At 55.3% G+C, this 16,480-nt stretch overlaps 1 protein-coding gene across 1 annotated transcript; it reads right to left on the bottom strand.

Moving 5' to 3' along the window:
• Positions 1-218: 218 nt before the first annotated feature.
• PLA2G4F (phospholipase A2 group IVF) lies at positions 219-15,680 on the bottom strand. The gene is made up of 20 exons (XM_003928967.4): positions 15,504-15,680; positions 14,479-14,551; positions 13,298-13,434; positions 13,070-13,198; positions 12,627-12,667; positions 12,314-12,356; positions 11,772-11,838; positions 9,148-9,317; positions 8,930-9,043; positions 8,662-8,699; positions 8,302-8,437; positions 6,205-6,341; positions 5,710-5,932; positions 4,273-4,387; positions 3,923-4,060; positions 3,732-3,839; positions 2,619-2,813; positions 2,150-2,316; positions 1,054-1,240; positions 219-740 (listed from the first exon to the last, which is right to left on the bottom strand). Exons 1-20 carry the CDS (start codon positions 15,612-15,614, stop codon positions 520-522), a joined length of 2,550 nt encoding a protein of 849 aa, XP_003929016.1. The 5' UTR covers positions 15,615-15,680; the 3' UTR covers positions 219-519.
• Positions 15,681-16,480: the final 800 nt, after the last annotated feature.

Below are 16,480 nucleotides of genomic sequence, written 5' to 3'. Positions count from 1 at the left end.
CACCCACCCAGCCCCTCGTTGTTCTTGATTCTTGAGAGCAGGGCATCCAGGAGCTTGAGGTGGGGTTGGGGCTTGGGCCATTCTGCAGGAAGTATGGGCGCATTCGTCTCTGTGTAAGGACGACAGCTGGCACCTCAGCACCCTCAGCCCCTGTTCTGTGTGGCTCTGAGGACCTGGGCCCTCTGAGGTCCTTCTGTGCCTGGGGTGGGCCCTGCGGTGTACCTGATTCTCTCCATACCCGGCTGTGAAATGAGTGTTGCTGTCTTCTGTCCTTGATTCCCCAAGATCCCCCGGAGAGATCTACTGCCCCATCTTCTCCAAGAAACACACAAGGAGACCACTGCTGCAAGTCCAAGCTGCAATTCTGCAAGAGCTTTCCAGGGCCTGGGGCCCCTTGAGGCAGGTGCTAGAGAGAAGGGCAGCAGACCCCGCACAGAGTTCCCATTGCTCCTCCCTCTACACACCCTGGCCTTGAGCAGGTGTCTCCTCTGGGTCACAGTCCTCCGTCTCCTGCCTTGGTCAGCCCCCAACCCTCTCCCGAGCCTTCTGCCGGTCCAGAGCCAGTTGGAGGGCGCACCTCAAGGTCTCCATGTTATTTAGAACATTGTACCGGCTCAGGGCCACCAGCCGATCAAAGTCCTGGGGCTCATAGGTGAAGTTCATCATGCCATAGGGGGTATCTGGCCTGTTGATGATAAAGTCCCCAAAGGCCTTCTCCTCAGCTGTTTGTCGCTCCACACCTGTGGATGGGGGAGACGGAGGAGAGGCCAGGCTGGAGCCCTCCATGGAACTGGCTGGTACAGCTGTCCTTGTGCAGGACACCTGGCTGGCTCCATGAGGGCCCTGCTTGAGCCTCATCTCAGCTCTCAGACCCACCAGGAGAGGCTGGCCCCATGTAAACGCTGAGACCCAGGCAGCAGAGGGATGTAGGGGCCAGCTCGCCCACCAGGAGGCATACTTAGGGACATTCTCCAGGGAACCCACGCTCAGAACAGTATCCCATCACCCACCCAGGGCTCTGTGGGTCATTCTCTGGCCTGGAGCTTCCCTTACCTGGGGCCAGGTGTGTGCGGAAGGTGCTGTTAACAAGGGGGAAGTGCAGCACGATGGGCGAGCGGGGGTCCTCGGCCTTGGTAAACAGGTAGCACTCACGGGCCTCCTCCATGTCCTCAGGGCCCACCTCGATGGTAGGGAAAGGGATTCCTCTGTCCAGGCAGTACTTCTCCGTCATCTTCAAGACCTGGGCAGGAGCAAGCCTCTGACCCCCACTCTCCTCCACCCTGTCCACCCCTTACTGCCCCAGACTCACACACACCCTTTTCTGTTTCTGACTAGCTGAGTGACTTCAGCCAGGTGACAGCTCCTTTCTGAGCTGGTTTCTCATGTGCAAAATAAAATATTTTAAACTCCCCTATCCAGTGGGTTTATTGTGAAGATTAACAACAGTCAGTAATGATCGACAATCATCTACTGCCTCAGTATCATTCCTCCTAAAACTACCATGGTCTTCCCTTCTGTCACCCCTCTCTGCTCCCTATTAGGGACTGATGTCAGTTTCACAAGATTGACACGCCACAGTTACAGAAGGTCCACGTCAGAAGAGGCTTTGCCAACCCCCAATCAATCCCAGGCTCTCACTGGACCCAGGACAAGTAGAAGACCAAAAAAGGGCTGCTCCAGCAGCACCGCCAGAACCCACAAGGGAATGAGGCCTCTGCCCACCACCCCACAGGGTTTGAGGGAGTTGCTGCAGGGCTCCAGCATCAGAGGGGACGCTGATGGCTCTGTTGTTACCATGGTAACAAAGGGGCCACAGACCCAGGTCAAACTGGAGCGGGGAGTTCTGTCATGAACAGGCAGAGTCTAGAACTGGGGGTCTTCTATAGATGAGGCTAGAAGATTCCTGGGGACCCTCTTTGGCCTCCTCTTCCCACTCCCACCATAATCTCAACAACTCTCCTCCTCCCATTGGAAGAACTGTGACACCAACAGCATTCACAAGGCACCCCCTCACACATGGCGTATAGAACCCAGGCTGTCCGCACACCCAGCCAGCCCCCCTCACTAGAGCCTTCTTCCCCTCCTCTCCTCCCTCACCCTCTGTTCACTCACTGCAGGTGCTCCCCACACCCCTGCCTCCCCAGCTCACCTCAAAAGGGGCTTCCAAGGAATAGTCGAAGGACAGGATGAGGTCCACCGCTCTCTGAGGCAGCAGAGCCAGTGGGAACGGGGAGTTGATGGCAAAGCCTCCGTCCACCAGGTACAGACAGTCCTGCATGGGAGTGAGCTGGTTGGGGAAGGCATCCGGGTGTGTGTCTGCAAGGAACGCATGTGTACGCATGGGGATGAATGCAGTTGCTCTTGTGAGCAACCCCTCTGTATTCGCATTCACATTCGGCTTCTCTCCGTAGAGTTCTCTCTGACAGTCATGGAGTCTCCCACCCGAAGCCCTAGGCCCTGCCTTCCCAATTCCAGCAGTAATGAGTCACTCTGCAGCAGCCCACAGGCAGCAGGAGACCACACCTCAACTCCCAGACCAAAGCCATCACTGGCCCCAGTGAGCCAGAGGCACAGGCAGGAGGGGGAGCCCCCCATCTCTCACCCAGGGCAGCACCCACCTTTCCAGGTCACGAACTCCCTGCCAGCCACATAGTCCTTGTGCAAGCAAAGGCCCCGGGTGAAGTTAAAGTTCTGGGCGGAAGTGAGGCGGGAGGTGAATATGTCCAGCACAGCCTGGGAGAAGGGCCCCTGGGGAGTGAGAAGCCTAGTTCGAAGCCTCGAGGGGTCGTGCAGCTGAAGCTTCTGGCAGTCGTCTAGACAGGGTGGGACAGCGAAACAGAGGGCGAAGTGGCGTCCTCCTTTGCCTGGTGGTCCTTATTTGAGCCCTCCCCACATCCTCCTCCTCCGTCTTCCTCCCAGGCCTCTGACCAATCCCTCATCGAACCACTTTGAAACGACTTTTTCTTTTGTATCCTCTATGTTTTGCAAACTGCCTATAACATTGTATTTATTAAATAATAATGTATCTTCCACCCTTTCAAAAATAAAGTTTGCATCTACAGCTTCCAATCAGGGCTTTGTCCATTAAACACTGACTGAGCAGTTACTATGCCTGGCACTGCACTAGTCATGCGGGCTGCAAAGGTGAATGGGGCCTGCCCTGCTCTTCCCAGGTGCACCGCCTACTTGTGGCGGAAAGGCACATAAAGAGGCAATAAATTATGACAATGCCCCAGGGTAAGGATGACAATAGGGATGTGTACATGTTCCTAGGGGACCACAGTGGTAAGACTCTCAGGCAGCCTGGAGGGTGGAGTGGAAGAGACATGTCTGACAAAATGACATCTGAGCTGATCTTAAAGAACAGAGCAAAAGCAATCTGCGGGAGAAAGTCGGGAAGGATGCCCTGAACAGTGCAGCTCCCACAGGCCATTTAAGGACCAGGCTGAAGAGGAGCTACTGACGATCGGTAGACAGAGTATCCACCAAATACCCAGTAGTCCTGCGCTGAATGGACCCAACTGGATCCCAGAACAAAGAACTCACAGGTGTGGCTTGATCATACCTCTGGGCATCTAGAGACCCTAAGCTAGATGTCATTTCCTCAGGACCTCCCTGAGTCCAGCAGGATAGCCAAGTCCTTCTCTGTCCCCTCCCTCATTCTTCATGTCTCCGCCAAGGCCCTATTGCTGGAATGTGGTGTGGGAGTGGTTCAGGGTCGCTACCCTCACCTGTGATATTCACACTGCCTCTGTACCACTCCAGGAAGCCGAGGCCTGAGCCGGCAGTCTTTAGGAAGATCTCATCCAGGCTGGCAGCAAAGGCACTGCCCCACACACCTAAGGAGACAGTCAGGGCCCCACCCCATGTCAGGACCTGGCCCTGGCACCTGCCTGTCCCTAGCCCTCCAGCCTCAACTTACCTTGCAGGTAGCAGATTCGGGGCTCGGGCTGGAGCTGCAGCAATCGTCCCATGAAGAACTCTGAGCCGAAGAGCTCGGTGGGAACATACGCCCCATACTTGGGGAAGCCGACCTCATAGGGGGTGAACTCACACCACTCTAGGGGCCCAAGTGAAGGGTAAGTCACCAGAGGCTGCCCCCATGGTGCTTGTAACCAAGCAGGAATCTTAGCCCTACCAGTGACAGGAAGCAGCAGCCCCATGTGCTCCAAGGTGTCCGTGTGCAACCACCTCCTATGGGTACCCTGACTGCCCTGGCTTCTCACACCCTCCCACCCACCACCTCCTTCCTTTGTGTTCACCCCCAGGCACCTGCAAAGTCTTCCCCACTGATGTTGGTTCGGACGTTGACACCGGCGTAAATGGGGTAAGGGTTCTGACCCTGGTGGACCGCCTCTTGTTGGTCAGACAGCTTGGCAGGGTTCTCCTGGGCAGGAAAGAAGGGAGGCAGCTTAGCCTTTTGGGAATTCCATTTCCCATCCCCGTGGCCTGGGGCTGGTACCCTGCAGGGTGTGGCATGCCAGCAAGAGACTTCGGGGTGGCCAAGGCCAGTGCTGTAAGGACAGCTCTCTGAGGGACGGGCTTCAAGCCGTGGCTGAGGGGAGCCCACTGTGGGTCTGTACGATACCAGGGACTATGGGAACACCCTCCCTCCTTCTTCACTGTTCAAAACAGTACATCAGAACACCAGGAGACAGGGTGACATTGTTAAGGGAATCTTTGAAAAGTCAGTTCAATTTCTTTAAAAAATAAATTACTGGAAAATGTAGATTATTTACTTAGAAATGAGAAATCACTTGTGATATCCACCCACAACTGATCACCACACATGGGTGCAAGGTTCTTTGAACTGGCTGCACCATAGGCCATACCACAAGTCCAGCCATGATGACCCCTGTGACCTACAAGTACACCTTTGGATTGCCTCCTGGAGCCAGAAAGTCTGACGTAGGAAGAATGGCTGCTCCTGCGAAGCCTAATTAACCGGCCTGGCAACATTGTGCCATTGTTCCTGCCTCAAATGTTCCCGCCTTAGCTGATAACCCAACCTTGTCACTCTGGACCTTATGACCACCCCCGCAACCGCCATCCCAGCAATACCCCCCGGCTTGCAAAAACTGCCCTGAAATTTAACTGTTATAACTTTCCACTGCCTACCCCAAACCCATAAAACCAACTCCTATCCCACCGCCCTCCACTGACTCTTTTCAGGCTCAGCCCACTTTCACTTGGGTGAACAAACAGCCTTGTTGCTCACACAAAGCCTGTTTAAGTGGTCTCTTCATTCAGAGCAGCAGTAGTGGGGAGCAGCTTTGAATCTTGTAGACTGTAACTGCAGCCAGGCTGAGTGAGTCATGGCCGGATTGGCCAAAAAAGGAGTAGGCATGGTGCTAGGTCTCACTTCCAGGTGTGGGCTGGAATTACTTTCAAAACATCCTGAGACCAACTAAAATCAGTATCTCTGGAAGGGGGGCCTAGGCATGGGAGTGTTTGAAAAGCTATGCCAGTGATTCTAATGTGCAGTCAGAGTTCAGCACTGCAGGTTGGGCTCTCCCCCAGCAGGGGTTAGGAGCTAGTGAGGTGAAGTGGTACCAGCCCACCCTGGAGTTTCACTCCTGGTCCCAGGGGAGCTGAGACCTCAGGAACAGCTTTGCAAATCAGATCTTAGCCGAGGGGTGAGGCAGAAGCAAGGGGCAGGTGGAAGGAGAGGGGAGGAGCCTGTGTATTTCCTTCCGGCTCTTCTCTCACCTCCTGGTACAGGAAATACTCCACGAGAAGGCCCCAGAGGTCGATGAGGGACACACTGTGGCCACTGCGCTCCCGGACTCCAAGTTCCTGAGTGTAGTACTGTAGCTGCTCCGTGGACAAAGCTCCTATCTTACTGCTGCAGACACGAACCTGGGCACGCTCAATGGGGCCCTGCAAGGCCACCTGGGACCAGACTGGGTCCCTGTAGAGTGTGGAGATGCACCTAGGGATGGGGGGTGTGCCTGAGTCAGGGGCAGGGGAGCGCAGCCACAGGAGGGAGGGGTGCGGAGTCTGTGAGTGGCCCCCCACCGCCATCACTTGCACCTGCTGCCCTGCAAGCAACCCCACTCAGAGGGGCCCTTGGGACTCAGCCTCTTCCTGCCCCTCCTTACCCCCATGACCCCAGCCCCTCAGGGACTCCTTTCGATCACCAGGTCACACCCCCACCCTTTGGGGAAGTCTCCTTTACCCTGTGCCCTGCCCCCATTCGCTTACCAGGTGGATCCAGAGACCCCACTCAGGTAGGTCACAGTGTCAAGGAGGCCGAGCTCCTGCAACCCTGCCAGGCTGCCATACAGAGAAGACATGGCTCGGGTTCCACCCCCGGAACCCAACACAGCCACTACAGGCACCTGGGTACAATAACAACCATGATAATGACTCCTGCTACCACTGTCAGTTACATGTTATTGCCTATACATGTCAGACATTATTCTAAGAGCCTTACATGTATTATCTCATTGAATCCTAACAGCAACCCATTGAGAACTCCATTTTCCAGATGAGGAAACCGAGGCATGAAAAGGTTAAGTAATGTGCCCAAGATCATACAGTTATTAAGTGATGAGCTCTCACACCTAAGCAGTATGGCTCCAGGGATAGCCCCTAAGCATTCTACCTGGAAGGTATAGGCTGGGAAGCTACATTTGATTCCCCAAAAAACAGCTAAAGCAGGTTCCTCTCAACTGTGGCACTCTTGATATTCTTGACCAGGTAGCTCTTTGCTGTGGGGACTGTCCTGTGTGTTGCAGGATGTTTAGCAGCATTTCTGGTTGCTTCTATCTGGTAGAAGGCAGCAGCCTCCCTCCACCTCTCCTCTCCCAGCAGCAACAGTGAAATAGATCTCTAGGCATGGACAAATGTCCCCAGAGGGTAGGAACTAAATTGCTCCCCATTGAGCTTCACTGAGCTAAACTGACAAAGGCCAGCAAGCAGCCTGGACCTGCCCCCCAGACACCAAAGTTGCCAGAGGTTTTAAGGTCTCCTCAGGATCGGAGGTGTCTGGGGGGTCAGAGTCAAAGCTTTTGCCTGCTCAGCTTTTCCACAAAGATTTGGCTCATTCGACCCTGGATTTTTGGCCCTTTTCTGTTCTCTTTTCTTCTCCTGTCTTGAAAAAATGCTCGCTGGCCACTGCTCACTGAAGGAGCTGTCGCTTCAGAGTGCTGGATGAGGCAGAGCAGACGCCTGGCACGGAGCTGGCATATGTACTGACCGAATGAACGATCTCCGCTCATCAGCACTGGGCCACAGTGACAGTGTCTCCTGAGGACACAGGCAGCCAGGAGGAAGACAGCAGCCTATTCCTGATCCCCTTTAAGTCCCTCTCTCAGCACTCCTTTCTTTCTGCCTCCCAGACACAGGCTGGTTGTCGCTATACCCAGAGGATCCCAGGGACCACTCCCCCCACCTCCACATCCCTTTTACCACATTACAGAACCAACTGTGTCCCCCTCCAAATTCCTGTGTTGAAGTCCTAACCTCCAATGTGACAGCATTTGCATACAGGGCCTACAAGGAGGTAATAAAGGTGAAGTGGGCCAGGCTTGGTGGTTCACTCCTTGAATCCCAGCACTTTGGGAGGCCAAGGCAGGCTGATCACAAGGTAAGGAGTTTGAGACCAGTCTAACCAACATGATGAAACCCCATCTTTACTAAAAATACAAAAATTAGCTGGGCATGGTGGCACATGCCTGTAATCCCAGCTACACAGGAGGCTGAGGCAGGAGAATCGCTTGAACCCCGGAGGTAGAGGGGGCAGTGAGCCAACATCATGCCAGTGCACTCCAGCCTGGGCAACAGAGCCAGACTCTATCTCAAAAAAAAAAAAAAAAAAGGTGAAGCGAGTCAGGGTAGGGCCTTCAACTTACAGGACTGGGGTCTTTAGAAGAGGAGGAGGAGCCACTAAGGGGCATGCTCTGCACACATGCACAGAGGAACGGCCCCACCAGGAAGAGGAGAGGGGCCCCAGCAGAAACCAACCCTGATGATGGCACCTGCATCTTGGACTTCCAGCCTCCAAAACGGAGCGAAAAGTCATTTTGTCATTTAAGCTACCTGGTGGGGTTTGGTTACAGCAGCCCACACAGCCCACACAGACCAAGACATCTAGCCCTGGCAGGGCTGATTGGCCCTAATCCCATATGGGGTCCTGGCTCTGTGGATGGCATCAGCTCAGGTGAACAGGCGAACCTCCTCTGCCCACAACCTTCCTCCGGGCTTCCCGTCCCCTCTTAGCTATGATGGTCCTCTCAGTGGAAGAGGCTCAATTTGGTCCTAGTGACTCTGTGGACCAGCTCCTCCTCCATTCTGTACCTGGCCACTGTCCGGCGCTTCACTCAATCGCAGCACCTGCTGCAGGGCCTTGGACACGACCTGCTTCCTCCTGTCCAGAAACTCCTGCTCCCCATCACAGAGGTCAAAGCCAAGGCGTAGGTCCAGGTCCGCCGAGCTGCACAAGTGGGCCAGGGGCGGGGTTCTGGGTGACTGTCCAGTGGACAAAAGCCTTGGGCCCAGCCCAGGTCTTTCACACAGCAGCAGCTCCAAGGGGGAGGGAAAGGTGTCATCCCCACCCCACGGCCTGAGCTTTGTGGGCAAGAGAGCTGAGCACTCTGGGGTATGTCCCCGCACTTCCAGCCCAGCCCTGAGAGGCCTTCTGCCTGGAGTCCCACTCACCTCATTTCCACCTTCACACTCAGAGCCACTTCCTGACCCTGAAAGACACAGGGGCCCCACCCCTGAGCTCTCTGAGCAGGAATCTCCCAGGGAAATGGCTCCCCTACCTGCAGCCCCCACAGCCCTGCTATCTCTGGCCTGATGTAGATATTGTGACTGAGCTCTGGGCTGGCCTCATCCAGTCACCGTCTTGGCTCCCTCATCCAGACCTCTTTTGGTGGTCACAAGAGCAGGCAGGGGTCCCTCTGGCACCCAGACAGAGCCTTACCTCCCCCAGGGCCACAGAACGCTGTTCCTCCCAGCCTAGGGGCAGAGAGGAGAGCAGGATGCCTCCCTCACCCAGCTTGCTGGTCTGAGTCTCCAGCTCCGCGCTGGGGCCACTCTGTGGAGAAGAAAACACCCAAGGAGCTCCCCAGCGAGGAAGAGAAGGTGCTTCCAATATGGCCTTGGAGCTACGGTCCTGCCCTTTGCCAGCGGCACACTCACCTGCACAGCTGCGAGCTGCTCTGTCAGCTCCACGTGCAGCCTGGAGCTCAGCACTGGGTTCACGTGGAAGGTGAAGGTGGGTGGGAGGCCTGGCTCTGCAGGAGGCTGCAGAGGCAAGAGCTGTGGCTTCTCATAGGCCCCAGGCACTGCCAGCTGAAGCTGCCTAGAGCCTGAGAGCAGAGAGCCCAGGTGAGCGCACAGGTGAGGGGTGGGTCTGTATCTGTGCGGCTTATGTTGGCAGTACCCCAGCAGCATCTCCTCCCTTCCCTTCCCCTAGGAAATGCCAACACCTATTGCCCTGCTCTCTCCAGCACTCTGCTCATAGAGGAAGCCTCCAGAAGGACTCTTGGGTCCTCTAGCCTGCCCTGGTCAGAGTTGGGACTTGGGGAAGGATGGGAAGCACACAAAGGCCTGGAGGGGAAGGCAGGGAGTGGGGAGGAAGAAGGGCTCTGCCCATAGCCTGTGGGGCTGACAATTTTGAGATGATTCTATATTTATTATAAGAATAAGCAGCTAGGCCGGGTGTGGTGGCTCAAGCCTGTTATCCCAGCACTTTGGGAGGCCGAGGCGGGTGGATCATGAGGTCAAGAGATCGAGACCATCCTGGTCAACACGGTGAAACCCCGTCTCTACTAAAAATACAAAAAATTAGCTGGGCATGGTGGTGCGTGCCTGTAATCCCAGCTACTCAGGAGGCTGAGGCAGGAGAATTGCCTGAACCCAGGAGGCGGAGGTTGCGGTGAGCCAAGATCGCGCCATTGCACTCCAGCCTGGGTAATAAGAGTGAAACTCCGTCCCCCCCCCTCCCCCGCCAAAAAAAAAAAAAGAATAAGCAGCTTTCAGGCAGTGGTTTCCTCTTCTCTTGCCCCACTTCAGGCTCTTTGCTCATTGGGCTGGGGGAGGTTTGTGGTCCAAGAGAAAACCAACGGGCTGCAAGTTGTTCTGGCCTTTGTTTCCAAAAGTGTCAGACATTGGGAGAGGAAGAAGGTTTGCAGAGGTGGGAAGAGGAAGAATGGGATGCGTGGGTACAGAGAGATGCACGTCCTGGAGAAGCAGCGGAGGCCGGCCCAGGCTGGAAGATGACACCCAGGCTGGGAGGCACGAGGGGGTGGGCTGGTGGGTTCCGGAGCTCCCTGCCCGGCTTCTCAGCAGCTTCCTGGGGAGGCGGCCAGACCCCAGAGAGAAATGGCTGCACAGGACATCCAGGCAGAGGGGGCCATAGACAGCCTCCCAGGAGTCCCAGCCCCTAACACAACATGGGAGTGACAAAGCCCCAAAGGATTCAAGGACAGCGGACACTGAGGGGTCAGAGGCCTGGAGGGGTCCCCGCCTTACAGCCCTCCTTGCACTAAATGAGGCCAGGAGACTCGACATGACCCAAGCATGGGAGGGAATTCAAGAAAATAAGGAAAGTGATATCTTATTCATGCCAAGGCCTATGGACTGAGATGGAGACGTGCTATTCATAAGAAGAAACCGTCTAATCCATGGTTGAGAGAACCGGCGTGTCGCAGACCTACTACTTCCTGGCTGTGTGCCCGTGAGCAAGTGTCTTCTTTGGGCCTTAGTCTCACGAATTAGACGATAATGATTGTGCCTGCTTTACGGGGTTGTTAGGAGGATTATGAGATAAGACGAATTAAGATGCTTAGCCCAGGGCCTGCTTCAGTGTGAGTGCTCCGTGTTCCCCGGGCAGGACTCATCCTGCAGGCTCAGACTGTCAGCACTGGAAGGGGCCTTTGCTGTCACACAGCCACCACTGCAATCTCACATTCCAACTCCCCGGCCTGGGTGGCTGCCCTCTGTGGCACTGGGTTTGACAACCCCAGTTCTTCATTTCCCCGGTATTTTCACTCTGCCATCTGACTTCAGCTCCTCCCACTAAAGAGGCCAACTACAGGCCAGGCGCGGTGGCTCACGCCTGTAATCCCAGCACTTTGGGAGGCTGAGGCAGGCAGATCATGAGGTGCGGAGTTCGAGATTAGCCTGACCAAATGGTGAAACCCCGTCTCTACTAAAAATACAAAAATTAGCCGGATGTGGTATCGCGTGCCTATAATCCCAGCTACTCAGGAGGCTGAGGCAGGAGAATCTCAAAAAAAAAAAAAAAAAAAGAGGCCAACTATGTTCCCTGCCCTCCAGCTTTGAGTGTAACCCTGTTTTGGCCAATAACATGTTAAGCAGTGGCCAGGATGTGACCAGGCTCAACAAGCATTTGCTAAGTTGGGCTTGCTCTCTTGGGTCTCTGCAGATGCCTTGAGAACATGCCTAGGCTAATGGGCTTGTCACAGGAGGCAGAGGAGGGACATCTGGCGCAGGGCTCCCTCCCCCCGCACTGTCCCCCACCACCACTGACCACCAGGTGTGTGAGCCGAATAAATGCTGCTTGTCTGCCACTGAGATCATGTGGGTGTTCCTTGTACAGCAATAGTTGGGTGGATACAACCTCTTTGCTCAAACACTTCCAGGGGCAGGTCATTCACTGCCTCCAGGGGCAATCCATCCCATGGTTTGGCTTTGAGCAGTGAAAACTTTAAGAACTTCCTGCCCTGGACCCACCTCCTTGACATCAGTAGTCCCAACTCCAGGAGAGAAGGCAAGACCCAACGCTGCGCAGCACTCACCGAACTCTTGACGTGGGGCTGTCCCATCTTGCTGGAGTGTGCCCTGGATTCTCAGACAGGGGTGAGCCTGAGGAAAGCAGAGCTCTGTGGGAGCCAGACCACCATGGGCCGTAGCCAGGATGGAGAGAGGGAGGAGGGCTTGGGCCAGGGTCTGGGGAACAGCCCTCCCAGGACCTGGGCCTCAAGGGTAGGAGTCTTCTGCAGCATCCCAAGGTCGTACCCAACCCCTCTCCCCAGACTCAGAGGAAGTAGGCACTTGTGGGAAAGGGGGAGGAGGTGAGGAGCCGTGAGAGTGGCTGCTCCGGTGATCTAAGCAGCCGGATGCCCAGTGAGTAATCTGCCACGTGCGAGGTGGGAGGCTGGGGTTCTGGGCTGTCCACCAAGTGCCGGGGAGCTTCTTGTCCTTCCCCTCTGGAAGTGCTTCCCGAGTATGTCTCCCCTCTGAGAAGGGCTTCAGAGGCAAGTGGGCCTGATGGGCTCCTACATGGGCTCCTCACTGTCCCCCAGTCCGGGATAGCACCAAGCTCGCCTTCCCCACTCACCACCAGAACCCCGTTGGTGATGACTTCAGACGCAGGTACCTGGCTGCAAAGGATGAGAAATATGTGGGACATCTGGCCCCATCGTGATGGCTGCTACAATCATAATGTGACTGAAGCAGCAGGCAGTCTGGGGAGCATGGCAGCATTTGGGGTGGGGTGAGGCTGTCATCCAACATGCAGTGGGTGTCAAGACCAGGCTGTCTCCTCCAGGCCAGGCCTGCAAGGCTAGTACAGGACATGGTGACTGGCCCCTAGGAGCTGCCGCGACTCAAATCTTGGAGTCTCTGAGGGAGTGGGATCTGCCAGAACTCACCTCTTCTCCAGAACGAATTCCACCTGCAGCTCTTGTAAATCCTACATGGAGGGGGAGGGAGCACCAATTGTTTAAAGGCTCCAAAAGCCCCCACAGCTGTTCTTGCCTGCCAGCCCTGCTCAGCTCCAGGGACCAGAAGGGGAAACTGACATTGTGGCTTGTCATGGACACAGAAGGGGCAGTGGTATCTCCATGGAAGGCTCATTCATTCCAAAATATGTGTCAGGCGCTGTTCTAGACACTGAGGATTCAGCTGTGAGACAGGCCACACACTGCCCGGAAGGAGCTCGGGGTTTGGTTCTACGCAAGGAGGATGTGTGAAAGCTTTATTGGGTTGGGGCTGTGGGATGGAGGAAGGTCTGTCTTGAAGGCTTGGCCTGTGCTGGCTGGAGCCCCCTCTTCGGTAGCCTGTGCTGGGCCTCCCTTCCTTCAGCTGGGCTCACCTCGTGGTCGAGTGGGAAGGTGTGTCTGTGGGGTTGACCACATTTGAGGCTCCTCAGGTCAAACAGGAGCTGGGAGAGCCGGTCACTGCCCACGATGTCCTTGTCATAAAGGGTGAACTCCAGGACATTCTGGGGACAGAGCAGGCAGGAGGTCAGAGCCTGCAGCAGGACAGGAGGGCAGCCACCTGAGGAGTCCCCTCCTTCAGCAGCCTGGCCCCTGGCCCTCACCTTCACAGCGCCATGGATCTGGTAATGGAAGGTCTCATTCCACTCGGGGTCACTGCAGTTGGCCACTATCCTAGTCTGGGCAGGGCTGGGGGATGCCGTGGGCAGCCACAGTTGCACGTAGCAGTCAGCTTTGGACACTGCAGGTAGGACAGGGGAGGGGTTTTGCTGGGGGAGGCTGGGGCAGAAGGGAAAGGAGCTAAGTGGGGAAGGGAAGCTGCCCATGTGGCATGGAGGGGTGAGAAGGGGGAAGGAGAGCTTTGATGTCTTTCGTTCCATCTTGATTCCACACACCTCCCATTCACCTAAACAGAAATCCTGCAGCAGCCAGTTGGAAAGATCCCTTGGCAGCACAGACCATTCATTCCACATACCGCCTGACTCAGGCAGTCAAATCCCCTCCCAGTGCGGGCACTGGCATGGAAAGCTCCCTGAGAGCACACACTGACTTGGAGCCACAGCAGGCCTCATGCTCTCACCCAGGGTGGGACTCACAGGCACGGGGAAGAGGTCAAGTGGGTACAGCTCTCCCCTCCAGCCCTGCCTGCCGTCACCTCCGTGGTCAGCACAGTCCCTCCACCTACTCCACACACGTTCTTGCACTCACACAGGCACACATGTATACACACACACTCTCTCACACTGGGACTCACACACATGTATACACACATTCACACACACAGGCACTCATGTATACATGCCCTCACACTCTTGCACACATATACATGCAACATGCACACACACGTACACTCATTCACACACCCACTCACGTTCACACCCTCGCACTCACATATACACTCACACTTGCACTCACTCGTACATGTGTATACACACACTGACACACTTGCATTGCATGCACATTTGCACTCATACATGCACACACTTGCACACATGTATACACACATTTGTGCTCCCACATACTCACGTATACATCTCACAATGTATACACATGCACTCACGCTTGAACACACACATACTTGCACTTACATGTGCACACATGGATACACACAAGTATACTCACGTGTATACACATACGCACACATGTATACACACATGCACTCTCACTTATAATCACACACATACACACACACACACACACACACACACTCTTTGCTGGCCTGAGCCAAGCTCTGAGGAGGCCACAGGGAAAGGACAGGGAGAAGGGTGGTGACAGGGTCACTCACGCAGGTCTGTGCCCCGGATGTTTGTGGCCCTCAGCACCTTCACCTGGAGGTCATAGTATGGGTGGGTTTCCCGCTGCAACAACAGAACTCCGGGGACTCAGTTGCTGGTGTGAGCCTGGTCGCTCACCCCATTGTTCCCCTCGGCCCATCATGGAGCAGCCTGGCACAGGGTCACTGATGTCTCTGTGCCGCGGAGCAGGGAGACCTTGGCAATGCCCAGGCACTGGGAGTTCAGCACCTTGGTGACGCATCTGGATCCTGGAACCCATCAGGGCTGGGTTCAAATCTATATCCAGCATGGACTCACTCAACTAATGGTGGCTGTCACACACCACACACCTGCAGCTCCCCACAGACCCCCGCACCACCACTCGAGCTTGGGAGCGGCTGGGATTGCTGCACTAATGTGCTCGAGGAGCAATTTTAAATCAATATTAAATTTAAAATCAGTATTAAAAGAGAAAATGGTGACACCCTCTCCCTGAATTTCTCCCTGACACGGGTTCAAAGACCACCTAGGAGGCAGGTGAGCAAGCAGGTGAGTGGATGCCAAGAGTCACCAGCCCGGCCTGTACCGGTCTGATGCGTCACCGAGGAGATTGCAGCTGAGCTCAGGAGAGATAACATCAGCATGCCACCTGCTGGGAGGGAAGCTCTCTCTTCACAACCTGGTCAGTCCAGGGCGGGGGTGGGAGGGGTGGGGTGGAGGGGGCCCTCTACAGTCTCGAGCTTCCTTGGCAAAAGCCAACCCACCAGAGACAAGTGTCAAGTGAACTAGCCCTCCATTTCCTAATTGGAGGGAGCTATTTTCCTTTTTTTTTTTCTTACAGCCACATTTAAGCTAAGAGGAAGCTATTTTCAAAAGCCACGGTGGTCTAATTTAAGCTCTGCCAGGTAATCTAGAATAAACAGGTCCCACCCCAACTCAAAACCCAGGGCTGGGGCTGGCCTGTCTCCACAGGGCACAGCAGCAGCTCCCAGCACTGCCCCAGTCCAGGTTTCCCAGGTCTTCCCAGGTACATTACCCAACAGTGCCTCCAAGGAGGGCCCCTCTTCTCGGTCTTCCGAAGCAGCACTGCCCCCAGGAGGGGCAACATCTTGCCTGCCAGCCACCTTGGCCAGAGTGCGCAGAGCATGGCTGGGCAGCCCAGGCCCCAGCATGGAGCCCTATCTGTGCTCCTCTGACTACACAAACTGCTGGCTCAGGTGTGACAGGTAGAGCTGAGCAGAGAGGGTGGAGCCACCTGCTCTGCAGAGGACTCAGGCTGTATGCCCTGCTGGAGGTGGGGTTTGACATGCTCCAGGAAGTGACTGGAACCTAATTTTCCCAGGCAGGAGGCAGCTCAGTCCCTCTCCAAAAGGCTCTCGGAGTCTCTGGTCAGCACTCTTGTTCACGAACCCCATTTATCACTGGGCTGTTTGTGAAAAATAGACACCGGAGCCATTTCCAACAAGAACTCCAGGTGAGGCTGGCACAGCCGGCCCAGAGATCAGCTGGCAAGTGCAAATCAGGGACTAGTCTCCTCCAGCTGTGGAAAAGGCCCCAAACTAGCTACCATTCAAGTCCCACCTTCCCGTGGATCTTGAGCAGAAGCCTAGAAATCTCTGGTTCAGTGTTTCATCGGGGCTCAAAGATGTTTCTAATCTCTGACAACCCTCATTAATTCTCCAAACATCAAGAGCCTGGTGGGTACCAGATCTGTGCTAGATCCAGGAATGCAAACGTGAGGCAGGCCCATCCACATCCTGGAGAAATTTAGTCTCGTGACTCCCTGTGGCTTCTGCCCAGGCCCGCTTCCTAGGTCAGTGAACGGGGTCCAGGTATAGACCGGCATAGGGGTCGGGAGTATAAGTAAAGACAGGCAAAAAAACAAGTCTGCCTGTCCTTCAGCGACTAGAGATACAGGCTTCATCGTGATCTTTGGCCATCGGAGGCCTTAGGCTGCAGATGGATATGATGTCGGCTCTTCTGTGCATCACAACCATCATGTGGCCAAGACAG

Source organism: Saimiri boliviensis, chromosome 2 (genome assembly GCF_048565385.1).
Source record: "Saimiri boliviensis isolate mSaiBol1 chromosome 2, mSaiBol1.pri, whole genome shotgun sequence".
Taxonomy (NCBI): Eukaryota; Metazoa; Chordata; class Mammalia; order Primates; family Cebidae; genus Saimiri; species Saimiri boliviensis.
This window is presented reverse-complemented; position numbering and strand designations above follow the sequence as displayed.

Bases quoted from the DNA above. Each gene is read 5' to 3' on its own strand.
- PLA2G4F (XM_003928967.4), bottom strand. From the start codon at position 15,614: ATGCTCTGCGCACTCTGGCCAAGGTGGCTGGCAGGCAAGATGTTGCCC. The intron at 14,552-15,503 runs GTAATGTACCTG...CTGTTGTTGCAG, and splicing joins CTCCTTGGAGGCACTGTTGG to CGGGAAACCCACCCATACTA. The intron at 13,199-13,297 runs GTGAGGGCCAGG...CTCTGTCCCCAG, and splicing joins AGATCCATGGCGCTGTGAAG to AATGTCCTGGAGTTCACCCT.